General features: G+C 34.2%; 1 protein-coding gene across 21 annotated transcripts in view; it reads right to left on the bottom strand.

Moving 5' to 3' along the window:
- CAMK2D (calcium/calmodulin dependent protein kinase II delta) overlaps window positions 1-16051 on the bottom strand; it is a 293523-nt gene that overhangs the window by 26698 nt on the left and 250774 nt on the right. For 11 of the 21 annotated variants that reach the window (XM_029941778.1, XM_029941673.1, XM_029941714.1 and 8 more), the window contains 2 exons: window positions 14282-14323; window positions 11898-11946 (listed from right to left, as the gene is read on the bottom strand). In XM_029941778.1, the coding sequence (XP_029797638.1) occupies window positions 11898-11946; window positions 14282-14323 (91 nt within the window). The remainder of the gene's footprint in view (window positions 1-11897; window positions 11947-14281; window positions 14324-16051) is intronic. The other 10 variants (XM_029941727.1, XM_029941697.1, XM_029941745.1 and 7 more) reach the window with 1 other exon arrangement.

Below are 16051 nucleotides of genomic sequence, written 5' to 3'. Positions count from 1 at the left end.
ACAATACTATGTTGGACCAGGGTGGTGGGAGTACAGTTAGTGAGCAAGTGTCAAGTGGAAAAAAATTTGTGTGTATTTTGAAAGGGGAGTCGGTTGGATTTGCTGATAGACTGAATGTTAGGGTATAAGCAAAACCGGGGGGACAAAGAAAGTTCTAAGGTGATGAGTGAGGAGTGTTAAAGGAGCTAGGGTGTGCCATAGGCGTGTCCGATTCCGTTTTCATAGATTCATTTGATCACAGATACATGAAAAACGGTTGGAGACATGGTACACAGGAATAATGCAATTAGATCAAAACTTGCACTGATAGTATGATGTAGGTTTCCTTTTAAAGAAAACACAATTGAATGTTCTCATCTAATCTAAAGAGATCAAACCAAATATCCAAAGGTATTTGCACATTGCAAATTGTTCCCTTTGGGTACTATAGTACCCACATAGATGTAATTAAGGTTAATATTGCTCTAGAAGGGACATTCATTTTACCACAGTAAAACAAATCACTGCAATCTCAACAACTAAATCAGTCCTATTGTATCAAACACAATGCTTATTTTCATATAATGGATTGGCAACTTCTGCTAAACAACACTGGCCAAGAACAATGTTATATCACTACATATCAGAAAAAAAAAAAAAAAGAAAAGAAAAAGGAAAGAAAGGAAGAAGACAGACTAATTCACTAAGTACAAATATTTTATTCATGTATCCAGGAAGAAATTTTCTTTAACACAGAATAAAATTTTAATGCAAAAATAACCATTCACTGGGGTAATGTACCCAGATATAATTTCATTAAAGAAGATACTATAAGAATAGTAACTCCATGAGAAAAATGTAAACCTTTTTAGCCTCAGCCTACTCTATCACATCTAGCACACAATGGGTGCTCAATAATTATTTCTGAAAACCAAAACTGGATCCAAATATTTCAAATAGTGGTCCTCTTTGTTAGGAGTTGCATGTGTTACATGTATCTAGAATTTTCTGTGTTGCTCACATATGACTCTAGCTGTGTCCTTATATTTATTTTTTAGTGAATGAACATATTATTCCTCCTTTTATAATTATCTGAATATCAGCCATAAACAAAGAAGGTATATTATCATGCATAACTGTCTTTATCTTTTTTAGACTCACTCACCAGGGCAAGAGATGTGGCTAATGCCTAATTAGTACATCTTACATTGGAGGTGCCCACAAAATATTCATTGACTATTCGAATTGAATAACGTAAATACCACTATTCCAGATGCAGGAAAAAAATCCTTTACTTTGACATAATCACTTCCATTAAGCTCTTTCATTCAGTAATACCTTCTCTGCTTCTTCTTGTAATATCTCCAATTAACATGGTCTGAAATGGAATGATCTCTAACCAGGTAAAATAGCAAAAATGCACAGAACTGAGATTTATTTACTTTACTACTTCAGACTTAATGCTCCTGAGCACATCAAAGGGATTTGAGAAGTCCACACCAAAAAAAAAGGGGGGCTGTCCATTTCATTGATTTGCAAGAAGAATCACTAAATGATCCAGACATAAAATAATACAAACTCAGCACAGGAGATAGTATTTCATTAAAGTATTTTATTCTAATAAATAATTTCAGAATTATATAAATTTATAGCTGATATACCATAATTATAATTTCTGCATAGAAATGTATGTGGTAAAATATATTTAGATATTTAAAGTAATTGTAGATAGTATATGCCTTAAAAATATAATATTATTTCATAATAATTCTTGCTAGGATGTGTTTAAAGTACTAGTTGTACAATCTGTGAGTGCTTTGATAACATTTTGAACATATAGGTTAGTGGACAATAATTTCCCACTGTAATAATATTCCATAAAACTGTAGCAATTTATTCCTGAATGTCTTTTTATAATTGTTTTGAATAGTTTATAACATCTATATTTATATTATTTTATAATGTGTAATTGTGGACACTTTAATGCAATCTGTTGCATAAAATAGAGTTAACATACCTTTACAACTCTGTATTATTGATTTCAATATTTAAATTATGTGACCTGGGAAAGCTTAAGCCACAGAGAAGTTATGCAAATTGCTTTAAGTAAGTTACATAAAAGAACTACAAACAAGAGTATAAACTCTGGATTCCAATCAGATCCTTGTTAATATATTTTTATATCATTAAAAAAGTAATAAATTTACAATCTGAAAAGGTAAGGGAGACAGAGAAAGTAATAAAACACTGTAAAACTTGCAGTAACTTTAAATTCAGCTGCTTATTGCATCAATTTTATTAGGTGATGGGGAATATAGGTAAATGGAAAAAAGACAAAGTTTTACATTTAATACAAATGCAACTATATCATAAATTAGATCTTATTGACTACAAAATTTTTGATTATATAAATTGTGAGTCTCATTACCTCTTCTACTTTAACTTCCATATAAAGTAATTACCTATGAATAAAATATGCTATATGTTTAAACTCTGAATTATTAAAATGAATTCAAAATTTAAAAACTGGTAGTTTAATTATGATATGGAAAGAAACAGAAATGAAAAAAAAAAAGTCCAAAACTTTTGGGATGCAGAATAAGTGGTTCTAAGAAGGAACTTTATACCACAAGAAGAAAAATCTTAAACAACCTAACATTATTACACCTACAGGAGCTATAAAAAACAAAAACAAACAAACAAAACCAAAAAACAAGTAAGACCTGAAACCAACAGGAATAAGGAAATAATAAAGACTACAGAAGAAATAAAAGATACAGAAAAAAAAAAGAACAGATCAATGAAAGCAGGACCTAGTTCTTTGAAAAGATGAACAAAATTGATAAACCTCTGGCAAGACTAAAAGTCCAGGACCACATGGCTTCACAGGTGAATTCTACCAAATGTTTAAGAGTTAAAACCTATTCTACTCAAACTATTCCAAAAAATAGAAGAAGAAAAACTTACATATTCTATGATGCCAGTATCATCCTGATACTAAAACTAGATACAGACATCACACAAAAAACAAACTACAAGCCAATATCTGATGAAAATAGATGCAAACATCCTCAACAAAATACAGTACTAGCAAACTGAATCTAATGATACATTAAAAAAATCATTCATCACAATCAAGTGAGATTTATGCCTGGGATGAAAGGGTGGTTCAAAATTCACAAATCAATGTTATATGTCACATCAATAAGAAAATGGAAAAAAACTCCCATATGATTTCAATAGATGCAGATAAAACATTTGACAAAGTACAACATCTATTCATGATAAAAACCCTCAACAAAGTAGGTTTAGAGGGAACACACCTCCACATAATAATGGCCATATATGAAAAACCCACAGTGAATGTCACAGTCAGTGGGGGATAACTTAGAGCTATCTTGCGAAGGTCAGGAAAAAGACAAAGGATGTCCACTCTCACCACTTTTATTCAACGCTGTAGTGGAAGTCCTAGCCATGGGTATTAGACAACAACAAAAAAGAAAAGGCATCCACACTGGTAAAGAAGAAGTAAAATTTTCACTATTTGCAGATGACGTGACACTATGTATAGAAAACCTTAAAGACTCTACAAAAAACTACTAGAACTGATATATGAATTCAGTAATATCACAGGATACAAATTCAACCTCAGAAATCAGTTGCATGGGGTGCCTGGGTGGCTTAGTCAGTTAAGTGTCTGACTTGGGCTCAGGTCATGATCTCACGGTTCGTGGGTTCGAGCCCCACATCAGGCTCTGTGCTGACAGCTAGCTCAGAGCCTGGAGCCTGTCTTCAGATTCTGTGACTCCTTTCTCTGACCCTCCCCTGCTCATGCTCTCTCTCTCAAAAATAAATTTTAAAAAAATTAAAAAAAAAAGAAATCTGTTGTACTTCTATACACTAATAATGAAGCAAAAGGAAACATTAAGGAACCAATCCCATTTGCAATTGCACCCAAAATAATAAAGATACCAAAGAATAAACCTAACCAAAGAGGTGAAAGAGCTGTATTCTAAAAATATACAAAACATTGATAAAAGAAATTGAAGATGACACAAAGAAACAGAAAGACATTCTATGCTCATGGATTAGAAGAACAAATATTGTTAAAATGTCTATATTAACCAAAGCAGTCTACAGGTTTAATGCAATCCCTATCAAAATACCAACACAGCATTTTGCATTGAAATAGAACGAAAAATCCTCTAATTCATATAGAACTACAAAAGACCACAAATAGCCAAAGGAATTTTGAAAAAGAAAAACAAAACTAGAGGCATCATAACTCCCAGCCTTGAGTTATATTACAAAGCTATAGTAATCAAAACAGTATGGTACTGGCACAAAAATACACACACAGAATGGCACAGAATAGAAAACCCAGAAATGAACCTGTAAATATACGATTCATCTTCAGCAAAGCAAGAAAGAATATTTAATGGAAAGAAAAAACCCAGTCTCTTCAAAATGGTGCTGGTAAAACTGGACAGCAACATGTAAAAGAATGAAACTGGACCACTTTCTTATACTATATACAAAAATAAACTGAAAATGGATTAAAGACTTAAAGGTGAGACCTGAAGCCATAAACATCCTAGAAGAGAGCATAAACAATAATGTCTCTGACATTAGCCATAGTAACATTTTTCTTTTTTCTTTTTTTTTTTTTTGGTCCAAAATTCCTAGTTATTTATTTATTAATTTATTCATTTTAAGATAACTTATTGTTAAATTGGCTAGCAAACAGTGTGTAAAGTGTGCTCTTGGTTTTTGGAGTAGATTCCTATGGTTCATCACTTACATACAACACCCAGTGCTCACCCCTGCTCAATGCCCGTCACCCATTTTTCCACTCTCAACCTCCCCAATCCATCCTCAGTTTGTTCTCTGTATTTAAAAGTCTCTTATGGTTTGCCTCCTCCCTCTCTGTAACTATTTTTTGCCTTCCCATTCCCCCATGATCTTCTGTTAAGTTTCTCAAGATCCACATGTGAGTGAAACATGATATCTATCCTCTGACTTATTTCACTCAACAAATTACCTTCCATTTCCATCCACATAGCAACATTTTTCTAGACATGTGTCCTGAGGCAAGAGAAATAAAAGCAAAACTAAACTATTAGGACTACATGAAACTAAAACACTTCAGCACAGTGAAGGATATAATCAACAAAAGTAAATAACAACCTGCAGAATGGGAGAAGATATTTGCAAATGACAAATCTGATAAAAGGTTAGTGTCCAAAATATATGAAGAACTTATACAACTCAACATCCAAAAAACAAATAATCCACTTAAAAATGGGCAGAAGACATGAACAGACATTTTTTTCCAAAGAAGACAGATGGCCAATAGACACATGAAAAGATGCTCAACTTTGCCTTTCATCAGGGAAAGGCAATCCAAATTACAATGAAATATCACCTCATACCAATGAAAATGGCTAAAATAAAAAATACAAGAAAGAAGTATTGGTGAGGAAGTGGAGAAATAGGGATGCTTGTGGACTGTTGGTGGGAATGCAAGTGGTGCAGTCACTGTTGAAAACAGTGTGGAGGTTCCTCAAAAAGGTAAAAATATAACTAACCCAAGATCCAATAATCACTCTACTGGGTATTTACCCAAAGAATATGAAAACACTAATTCAAAGTGATACATGCACCCCTATTTTTATAGCAGGATTATTTACAATAGCCAAGTTATGGAAGCAGCCCAAATGCCCAGTGACAGAAGAATGGATATATAAGATGTGGTGTACACATACACTCTCTCTCTCTCTCTCTCTCTCTCTCTCTCTCTCTCTCACTGGAATATTATTCAGCCATAAAAAAGAATGAACTCTTGCCATTTACAAAGACATGGATGGAGCTAGAGAATACAATACTAAGTGAAGTAAGTCAGAGAAAGACAAATACCACGATTTCACTCGTATGTGAGATTTAAGAAACAAACAAGCAAAGGAAGAAAAAAGAGGGAGAGAGAGAGAAAAGTGAGGGGGAGAGACAAATCGGAAAACAGACTTAATTACAGAGACCATCTGGTGATGGTCACCAGAGGGGATCTGGGGTGGGGGGATGCATGAAATAGGTGATGGGGATTCAGGAGTGCACTTGCCCTGATGAGCACTGGGCGATGTATGGAATTGTCGAATCACTATATTGTACACCTGAAACTAGTATAACACTGTATGTTAACTATATCTGAATAAAAATAAAATTATATTAAAAATACTAAAATAAGGTGAATGTAAAAATAAAATCTAAACAAGAGTTTATCTGTTTTCAAGGAATAATATACAAAAAAGTAAAGCAATCAGCAAATATTTTTAGGCCTCTGTTCTGAAAGCCAGTTGTTAATTTAGTTAATGAGTTGAGCCCTGATATAGATCCTTGGTGGCCACTTTAAATATGAGTATTAGAAAAGTATGTTAGAATAAATTATCCAATTTTTTTCTTATGGGAATGTCAAACCTGGCCAAAATGTCATACAGTAATCTGTTTTCTATGTCACAAGCCTTTGTCAGTAAAAATGCTAAACCTGTAGCCCAGTCTCTATATAAACATTATGAAAAGCATGTTTTATAAATACAAGATTTTTACCTAAAAACAAAAAGATTTCAAAATTTGAGGACACACATGACTTAGAATTTATGGAGTATTTTATAAAATAATGTTCCATCATTTTCTAAAGGTGTATATAGGGTTTTGCAAATTTTCTAGAAAAGCCATTTATACAAACTTTGGCAAAAATTTATTAATATAGAATGAGCCTGGTTTTCCTATTGATAAATGAGTGGGTACAGGTTTTTGTTAGTTTTGTTCCTTTTGATTTAGGACTTTGTTTTAAGCAAGAGTTGGCAGCAGATTGATCCTGTATCTTGTTGGCACAGCTAAAGAAGCCTGAGGCTATCATTGATGAATTTAAGATACAAACCTAGCAGAAGGCAAAGAATAAAGGAAAAATCATGAGTATGGAGGTAAAATAAAGGAATGTAAAAAAGAATAATAAGGAAAAAATGAAGTTATTTTATATTGGTGGTAGAGCAGAATAAATTCTGCATCAGTTCTATGTTATTGATCCTGATTTAAAAGTTAAAAGGTTGACAAGCAGATAACACAAGACAGACATGAATGTTTCTAAATAAACCCTTTTAAAAATCAAATTTTGAATTAGAAACCTGAAAGAAGTTATGCACTGCACTACATGTTTTATAAGACACTTTTAACCTAATGGAATGACATAATTATCAAAGGTTCGTAAATAAAATAAGCAGAAGTTTCTTGATTTGTCGACCCTCTTGAAGTGAGAAAAGCATGTAAGACAAGCGCTGAGTTACTACAGGGGAATCTGAGGAAGACTGGTGTCACGTGACCGTCTGCCTCAGGGAGTCCTCCCCAGCAATGACGGTCTTCTTTGAAAAAAGAACTTACGAATAGTTGAATCTGAGTATTTAGTCATCACAGTCTCCACTAATGTACAGATTTACAAAGACATACACAAAAAGCTCATTAGTCAAGTGATTCTGTAGAGTAGCCAAGATCTTGATATACAGATGTCATCAAATGCCAGGCCCCACTCAAGTGATAAAGGTGTCAACACCCTTGCCCTTAACTGGGCCTTCTGCAAACATTCTATGCAAGTTCATTATCATCATCTATTTGTCAGCAAAAGGAAAAAGGATAAATCAGAATGAAGTCCCCCCCACAGTCAGGCTCATAGCAATGCATTTCTGCTTATTTTACAGAACTCATGTGGTCTAGACCTGCAAGGAACATGAAATGCAGCAAGAGATCCAAGCAGCTGCTCAATGGAATGAGATGCTGGAAGCAGGATGAGGGACAGAGATGACATAAGGGCACAGAGGAGCCCAACTTCGAGAGGTGTCACACAACTCTGGAAGTCTGGGAAAGAGCAGCAGATGGACCAAACCGATGCACACCCATCAGGAAGAAGTAGCTGACCCTGTGCAATGGTGTCGAGCAGGTTATGAGGTGCAGAGACATTGTGGCATACAGCGACAAGCCCTGCAAACTGTGGCTACAGCCACAAACCAAAGGACAGTCTTCAAATGTAGACAGTGCTGAGAGAACCATTACTATATATCACTGGCTTTGAGGATATCCATACTCCTAGGGAGCCACACTGTTGGTGTTGCCGTCTACTAATCAAAGGCCAATGATGATAGCTGTTTGTAATACCTTAAACTAACAAAAAGAATTGTTTTACTAGAAATGGATTCAACATGGAATGACTATTTCAATAATCTTAAACCTAAAACTTCATATTTTGAGAACACCAGTAAACTCTATATGAAGGCTTGCTATGCCTCATTAAGATCCTCTTTATTTTTAAGCCAATAGTGTCTTTCCATTACACTGAGCTTCCTGATGAGTTTATGGACATAGAATTAAAAATATTTGGTTTTGAATATAGGACAAAATTAGGGAATGGCTCAAAAATCCACCTAGGAAGTCCACATTGCCTTGGGGAGAGAAAACAGTGAACCTGAGAAGCTTTAATAAACTGCAAATTCTTTAAGATGACTGTGAGCTTAGGATGGGAAATGTTGTGGTTATAACTAAATGCTGAAGGGTTTTTAAAAATAAAAAATAAAAATGACTTTTATATATAAAATACCATTTTTCTAGGGTCTCACTTTTAAAGCACATTTTCTTGCTTTATTGAATTAAATGAGAAATGGCATAAATTATAGCATAAAAGTTTCATGTAAAGCATATAGAAGAATGTCTTAACTCTGAGTTGTTGAAAGTTCTTGAATAAGACTAATTCACCAAAAGATGACATAGAGCTCAGGCAAACAGTAGGCATTCAATAAATTTTTGCTGAATGAAGAAACTGAGGTAGCCTAGATACAGTTCAAGAAAAACACACAGATTGGACTTTTTGAAAACCAAAGGACATTTTGAATAGAAACTAAGAAGGAGAGCTCAAAGATAATGGGTCTTCTCCAAATCCTGGCTTTCTAGGTGCTCTAGGTTTTCCTGAATGTGAAGGACTACTAATCTACTATGACTTCTACTTCCCTGCTTTACGGGCAACAAGTTAGCCCATTACCAGAATACCAGAAAAAGGTATTTTGCCGTTGGTTTAACCTCATTTCTTCCTTTGGCTGGGTCACCGTGATGTGTTAATATTCCCTATTACGTTCCTTTATAGTAGAGAGGGTGTACAATTGTCACTGCCGGGTTAGTCCTTGGGGAGTGGACAGAATGTGCTCGACACTGGCATGGGGAGCATGTGCTGTAGCATTCTAGGGATCATATGCCACCATGAAACAATGCAAATCTAGGTGCTGGTGTTAGCTAGGACAGCCACCAGGAGCAGATGGAGCACGTGACTGCATGCATGCGTGTGCTAGTGGGTTACGCCTTTACGAATACGTTGAAAAGTGTAGTGTTTCACTCTGGTAACAAAGTTATTGTCGAGTGTCTGTGGGAAGAAAGACACACAATTTTGTAGACAGGGTATGGCTTTATAGAAAGGGTGCGACTTTGGTCAGGTTATATAACGGATGGCCTTTGTGAGTTCTTAGAGCTTAGATATACAGGTAAATTTGGGCTCTACCAGAGCTGGTCAATAAGCATTCTCTACCAAACTACCCATAGTTATAGCAAACTTTGAGGTAAAGTCAAAAAGAACATGGTCGTACAAATGAAGAAATCAGTTAGGGTCTTTCTGAAGGCCCGTGTACTGACTAATGAAGAGATTCCCACACAAGCATATCACTAGACAATAAATACATTAAAATATTTATGACAATTTATATACTGCCTGTCTTGTAGTCAGAATGGTGGCCTGGGTGATTTTTTAAAGTGTATCCTATTCTGAAAGGTCTTAACATCATTTAATATTAAAAAGCATTAGCCACCAAAAAGCTGTGTGGGTCTTACAGAGCATGCAAATGATGCCTAATGTATCATATCTGTGACTCTGTGGCCATGTCCACACAGGAGAAATAAGCAGAAATTTAAATAAGTTATTGAGTTCAAGGAAATAAACAAAAGCACTCTGGACTCAATAATCAACTGGACATTTCTCTCCATCTCAAAATCATGCTTAATGGCTCTAACATTTGGTATGTGTAGTCTCAGCATGTAACCATAAAGACAAAGACTGACTCAACTTGTGAGACCTCAGAGGCAAAATGAAATCAATATCACTGTTGTGATTTGAAGAGAACTATTTTCTGAGAAGTGCCAATATAATTTTATTTCATCAAAAATATTATGGGTGAGACTGATAGGAATTCTATTTATATGTTGATATTTACATAGGATTCATAGCGATCATCCTAAACCAAAACTTAGTAAAGAGTCAAATTCAGGTGAGAAAAACTGCTTATTAAAACCCTGCTTGTGATCACCAAGGACTATGTCTGTGAGGACGAACTACACATAATGAGGTATTGTTATTCTAATATCATTCAGCTGTTTAAATATTCAGTCTCTCTCTAGTGGATAATGCACAGGTTTATTTCCCCTCTCTGATTCTTGCTCAAGAGAAGAATGTATAAAGTCATATAAACATTTTGCTTGGCTGAAAGAGCTAATGAATCCAAAATACTTACAAAGATGAGGCTTTCTGAATCACTGATAAAGCTAAATGGGGTATCTGCATTTTTGGTTAAAAAAATCTCTTTATCTAATGTGACTGGCATCAATGATTTATAAAATTACTTGTGTTCAAATTTTAGGTCAGGGGCAAGAGTGAGAAGAACAGATCTATTGAAGAACATCCTTGACACAGCTTTCCACTGTTTCCACTGTAACAGAAAAAAATGACCGACTATCTCCAGCAGAGTTAGGTCAGTGCACTAAGATATAAATAGAGAATACACTTTAATAGAATCAGCTATTCTATTTAACCAAAGAGGAAAAAGACAGCATAGGTGACTGGCAACTTGTGGTCGTATAGGCATTTTTATTTTCTCAATTGCCTATATGTCTCCCTGACCCGAGAATTTCCAGCTTCATTATTCTATAACATGAATAATACAGTTTTCCAAAATTGTGTCTTACTAATGTCACCTACAAAATTAAAGCCCATATTGATACTATTAGGTAATCTTTCCAAATCATGTTTAATTACATGATGAATCACTTCTCTGATTTTCTTTTATACTTACTTTCCTTTAATACATCCTTTAATACTTTTTAAACATCCTATTGTTACCGTTCTTTTTTGGAATGGCTTCTAGGCAAGTGGCTGGGAGAAACAGTAGTTACATACATGGAATCATAAAAATGAGAACACACAACTGCGAGAGCAGATAAAGCAAAATTAACACTTCTAAAACAGCCATGAGACGAAAAAGAGGTAAAAAGTGTGTTTAGCATATGTGCACAGAGGCAGAGAGATATCCACAGAAATGCTGGCAAATACTCATCTATATTTCTAAAAGAATTTGGTTAACTGAAGTGAACAAAAATCAAGAATATATTAGGAAAGTGCACAAAAACCTAGGATAAAAAGGCTGCCAAATGTGAAACTCCATTGAAACTCACTAAAACCATTAAAGGTTTTTAAAAAATAGTTCTTTTCATACTCTATTCTTGGATATAAGTTGTTTTCTAGACATAGATGTACATTTTATATTACCATTTATTTATATATTTCCAACTTGATATTATGTCCTCAAGCCATCATTAGTAGTTAAATCACAATGTACTCAAATATAACACATTTGTCTAAATTTCAAGACAGAGAAAAGAATATAATGTGAAAAGATTGACAAAATCAATACATCTAGTCAAAATAATAATATACTTATAAAAAGAAAATTCCTTTTGTGTCTTAGAATGGGCCTAGTTCCTAAACTTATTAGTTATTAAAAACATTTTTTTCTGATATATATAATAATCCAAGTTAGGATTTTCCATCTCTGATGTAATCATACCTTTCACATCTTCATCCTCAATTGTTGTATTTGAACTCTCAGTTGACTCCTGTTGAGAAGAAAACATGCATTAAGTTGCAAACAATGAATAAATTCACTTTTATTCTTCTTAAAATTGGCAAGTGATGGACATTTCATGCAAAGTTCTTCAGCAGGCTGTGCACGCATGTTGACATGCAGATGGACAAATACATTAGGTGGTTTTAAGAGAAATAAAATGGCAAATGCTGCAAACATTTCAAAAAGGGAGTACTCTGGTGGCCTAATCTCTGAAGCAGGAAAAATCTGGGTTATTTGTAGAAGCAGCCAAAGTATGCTTTTTAGTATTTTAAGACCTGTGTTAGGCCATCTTAGGTTACAGTGCCTGATAAGGTGTGCTTTTTCTGTGTATTTATCAGAATTGAATATACTGACCTACTGAACTTGACCCTCAAAGAGAACAATTTCTATTTCCAAATAATCAGTAAATAATCCTTTCTTTGTATAAGGCACTAAATCAAGCACTGAATTCACAGCCTACTTGTCTTACTCCCATGTAGATACTGAAAACATTCCATTGCATCATTTGATGAAGAAGCTGGGGGCACTAAGTGGAGTTATAATGAAATTGCTTTTAACAAGAATGCCTATGTTTGTGATCAGCACAATGGAATTATATGAATAATTTATTTTTGAAAGGATAGATTTTTTTTAATCCATTTCTAAGTTAGAAACTGGCTGTTATTGATAAGAAGTCTGCTTCCATAGTGGAAAGACAAAGCTATTTCTTTGTAAAACTACAAATGAAGTTGAAGATTAATGAGCACACTTAAAAGGACACTGTAACTGCCAACATTAAGATACAGTTTCTTAAAACAGTTTCATAAATTTTTCCATTAATAATGTACCAATAAAACATTTTCTAGCAAAGAAATTTAGTAGTCTTCATAAAAAAAACACAGTTTTCTACTTGTAATGATTAAAGACTAGAGCTGAAAGAAACTGGAAACAAACATCCAATCGAGATCTATGTGTTCAGTGATGAAAAACAGATTTTGGAAAATGATGCAAGTACCAATCAGTGGCTTTTTAGAGGTTGAATATTCAAAAAAGGAATCAATTTATATAAATAGTATATATAATATTTAAGCCAAAGGGACAGACTAATTTAAGGTGTATCCAGAGTCTCCATACACACAAAACCAAAGCAAAGAGTCTTCATGCATTTCTTAATGTGACCTAGTGTTCAAATTTAAACTCAAGATGGAGGTAAACCCATGCACTGTAGCGATACACTAATTCATGGAAGCAAGGAATATCATGCAGCAACTCTTACAAATGATAGAGCTAGCACTATTGAAGTACCCACTCCAGCTGTTATGCTTGGTCTTTCATTTGCTAATGATATTAAAAAAATGTTCTCCTATATGATGCTCCTGACTACTTCAAGTCTTTTATGGACTTAAAATACTTTATAAGTGTCATGAACGTAAAATACATCTCATATGAAAGAATGCTTGATTTTTTTCTTTAATGACTTTAATACTTATCAACTAAATGTTAACCCAGAGGCAATGTGTTCTCTAATAAACACTGCTGGTAAGAGTAAGGAGAAGTTGGACCCATGACTATATTTAATATCTGAGAAAAATATGAAGAAGTCTACTTTTTTCCTTTTAGACATATAATGAGAATTAATAAACTGGAACATTCAAAAAATGTCTCCTTTCATTCTATAAACATGTATACAAGTACTATTTAGTTAACATGCTACACAATCAACAACAGACAAAAAAGATTACAGTCTTCTTTCAGACTGTCATTAAGTATCTATCATTGAAATGCACATAATTCAACAAAAACAAACATTTCATAAGAAGTTAAACTCCCCGATATCTTCAATTTCATGCCAAACAACAGAAACAACACCAACAACAGGAAATTAACAGAAAAAGCACTACGACAACAGAAGAAAACTCAAAAACAATGTTTAGACACCTATGAAATCAAGTTGACTTTTTTGAAGACAGTGAAATGATGTAGCAAAAAATTCTAAAATTTCATGCAGAATATATCTAAAGTACAATGCACAGACATGCATGGAGAAGAAAATAAAAAGATCAGATGGAATTGCTTAAGATGCACAGTCATCTTGACATAAAGACTTTGCTTAACCCAACTTTTATTGACTAACAGTACCATTCATTTCTCTTTCAAGATGTCATTCGTTTTTGTTTTGAAAGAAATATGTATATAATTCTAGATAAATTAGGTCCCAGAAAAAATTGTGGTAGAAAAATGGTCAGAATTTTCTTTCCCATGTTTAAAGAATTAATTTTGCTTTGGATATTTGATGAATTGTGTGATCTTGTTAAAGAAAGATGATGTTGATTCTTTCTGAATACCTTGTTTCCATCAGGGTTGTGGATTACAGTAGTTTGGGGTTCCTGAGTGAGAACAAAATAGAGAAAGAAACAGTTCGCATTGGTAAGTACATTCTTACTAGTGTGAGGGACAGAGCAGGGAGAGCCAGCTGACAAAACTAACTAGTGACAAGAGCTTAAGCGATGTTAACTACTGTCATAGTAATGACAAGATCACTGATGAAAGATCTTCCTGGTGAGCCCAAGAGACAGGATATCTTAGTACCCAGCAGCAGCATGCAAAAGACCTTATTCGTGATCAGTAAACAGACAAGGCTTTGAAGTTTGGAGACCTAAAGAGGCACTCACTGTTTCACAGAGTCCTATACCAGATAGAGCTTTCCCTTCTTGAGTGAGTAGAACCTTGTTAATGTGTGTCCTATAAAACACTGACCAAGGACACTAGAGGTTAGAACTTTTTAAAATAATCTCAAATCCTTTGTGAGGATTTTTTTTTCCAAATGTATTGCTTTAAGAATTGATTATGGTGTCATCACTATAGTTAACAGTGTATAGTTAGTACACAGATAAATACTCTTGGAAAATCAAGAACATTGTCCTATGCTTCAGAAAAGGTTATCCTAAGAAGTGTTTTTCAAAAGTCCATATGAAATTCTATGGAATATTGAAAAGGTTCATTTAAAGGATTCTCTAACTAATCATATTATCACTATAATTAGAGACATATTGCTGTTAATTGCCATATCAGTCCATACCTAAATGAAATTTCAGCTTTATAAAATACAGATTTGCTTGTGAAATCATGTTTTTCCATGAAGAAAACTACTTTTTGTTTCTGCTTTCTACCAAAGAATTGAAGAAATATTCCCAAGTGGAAAATAACACTCCAATGACTGATGTTAAAAAAGATTCAGTGTCCATATATGATTGGCATGCTTGGCACTTTCATTGCCTGATGTCGTGGTAACTGGGAGTTACTGCAGCCCACTGAGAATTTTCTCCTACTTTAAGAGTCTCTGTCCTCTAGGACCTCCTTTCACCATCTTTGGCGGCAACACTTAGAGAATGTATTTACTGCTTCCCTTCTTCCTTTCTCTGGCCAGAGGTGTGATCCACATAGTTTTTTACTCATAGATAACTTGCTTTCTTTATGCGTCCTTTTCCTTTAAATGTTTTTAAGTTGAGCCTTCTGGTTAACCCAAATGAAGTAATCCTTTAGTATGTTTAATTAATTTGAGATAATAGTACAGAGGGCAGTCAAAAATCAGAACTATTTCAGAAAACCCTAAATCAAAATATGGAGTACTTTGAGCAAAATATTATGGAACTCAGAGTACCGAAGGGCAGTATTCAAATCTTGACTTTTATATAACACTGTCTCAAAGTATTAAAATGATTTAGTTGTAAATAGTGTGAATTTGATTAAAATGGACAAAACTGCTTTCTCCCTGATAATTCAAAGCTCTATGCTATACATTTCATTCTTTGGATTAAAGTGAAACAGTGATAATTTAATACACAACAAACAAAACGCTTGAAACTACCCAATGCCTCTTTATCTCAGAAAGTGAGGTCTTACAAAGCCCCGCTGTCTTTTCATAAGAGGGGAATGGGAACTCTGAATAAGGTCTACATTTACTGCTGTCTAGCATAGGACCCTTAGCTCTCCTTGATGTCAATATTTTGAGTCATGAAAGGAGGAAACAATTGTTTGTGTAATCTAGAGCTATCATCAGAGGAAGAGCTAAGAGCGACCAAAGCGCATTCTGCCGTGTTTCTAGAGGCGGCATG

This window comes from Suricata suricatta, chromosome 1, assembly GCF_006229205.1.
Source record: "Suricata suricatta isolate VVHF042 chromosome 1, meerkat_22Aug2017_6uvM2_HiC, whole genome shotgun sequence".
NCBI classification, from domain to species: domain Eukaryota; kingdom Metazoa; phylum Chordata; class Mammalia; order Carnivora; family Herpestidae; genus Suricata; species Suricata suricatta.
Note: the sequence above shows the minus strand (reverse complement) of the source record. Positions and strands in the feature narration are given on the sequence as shown.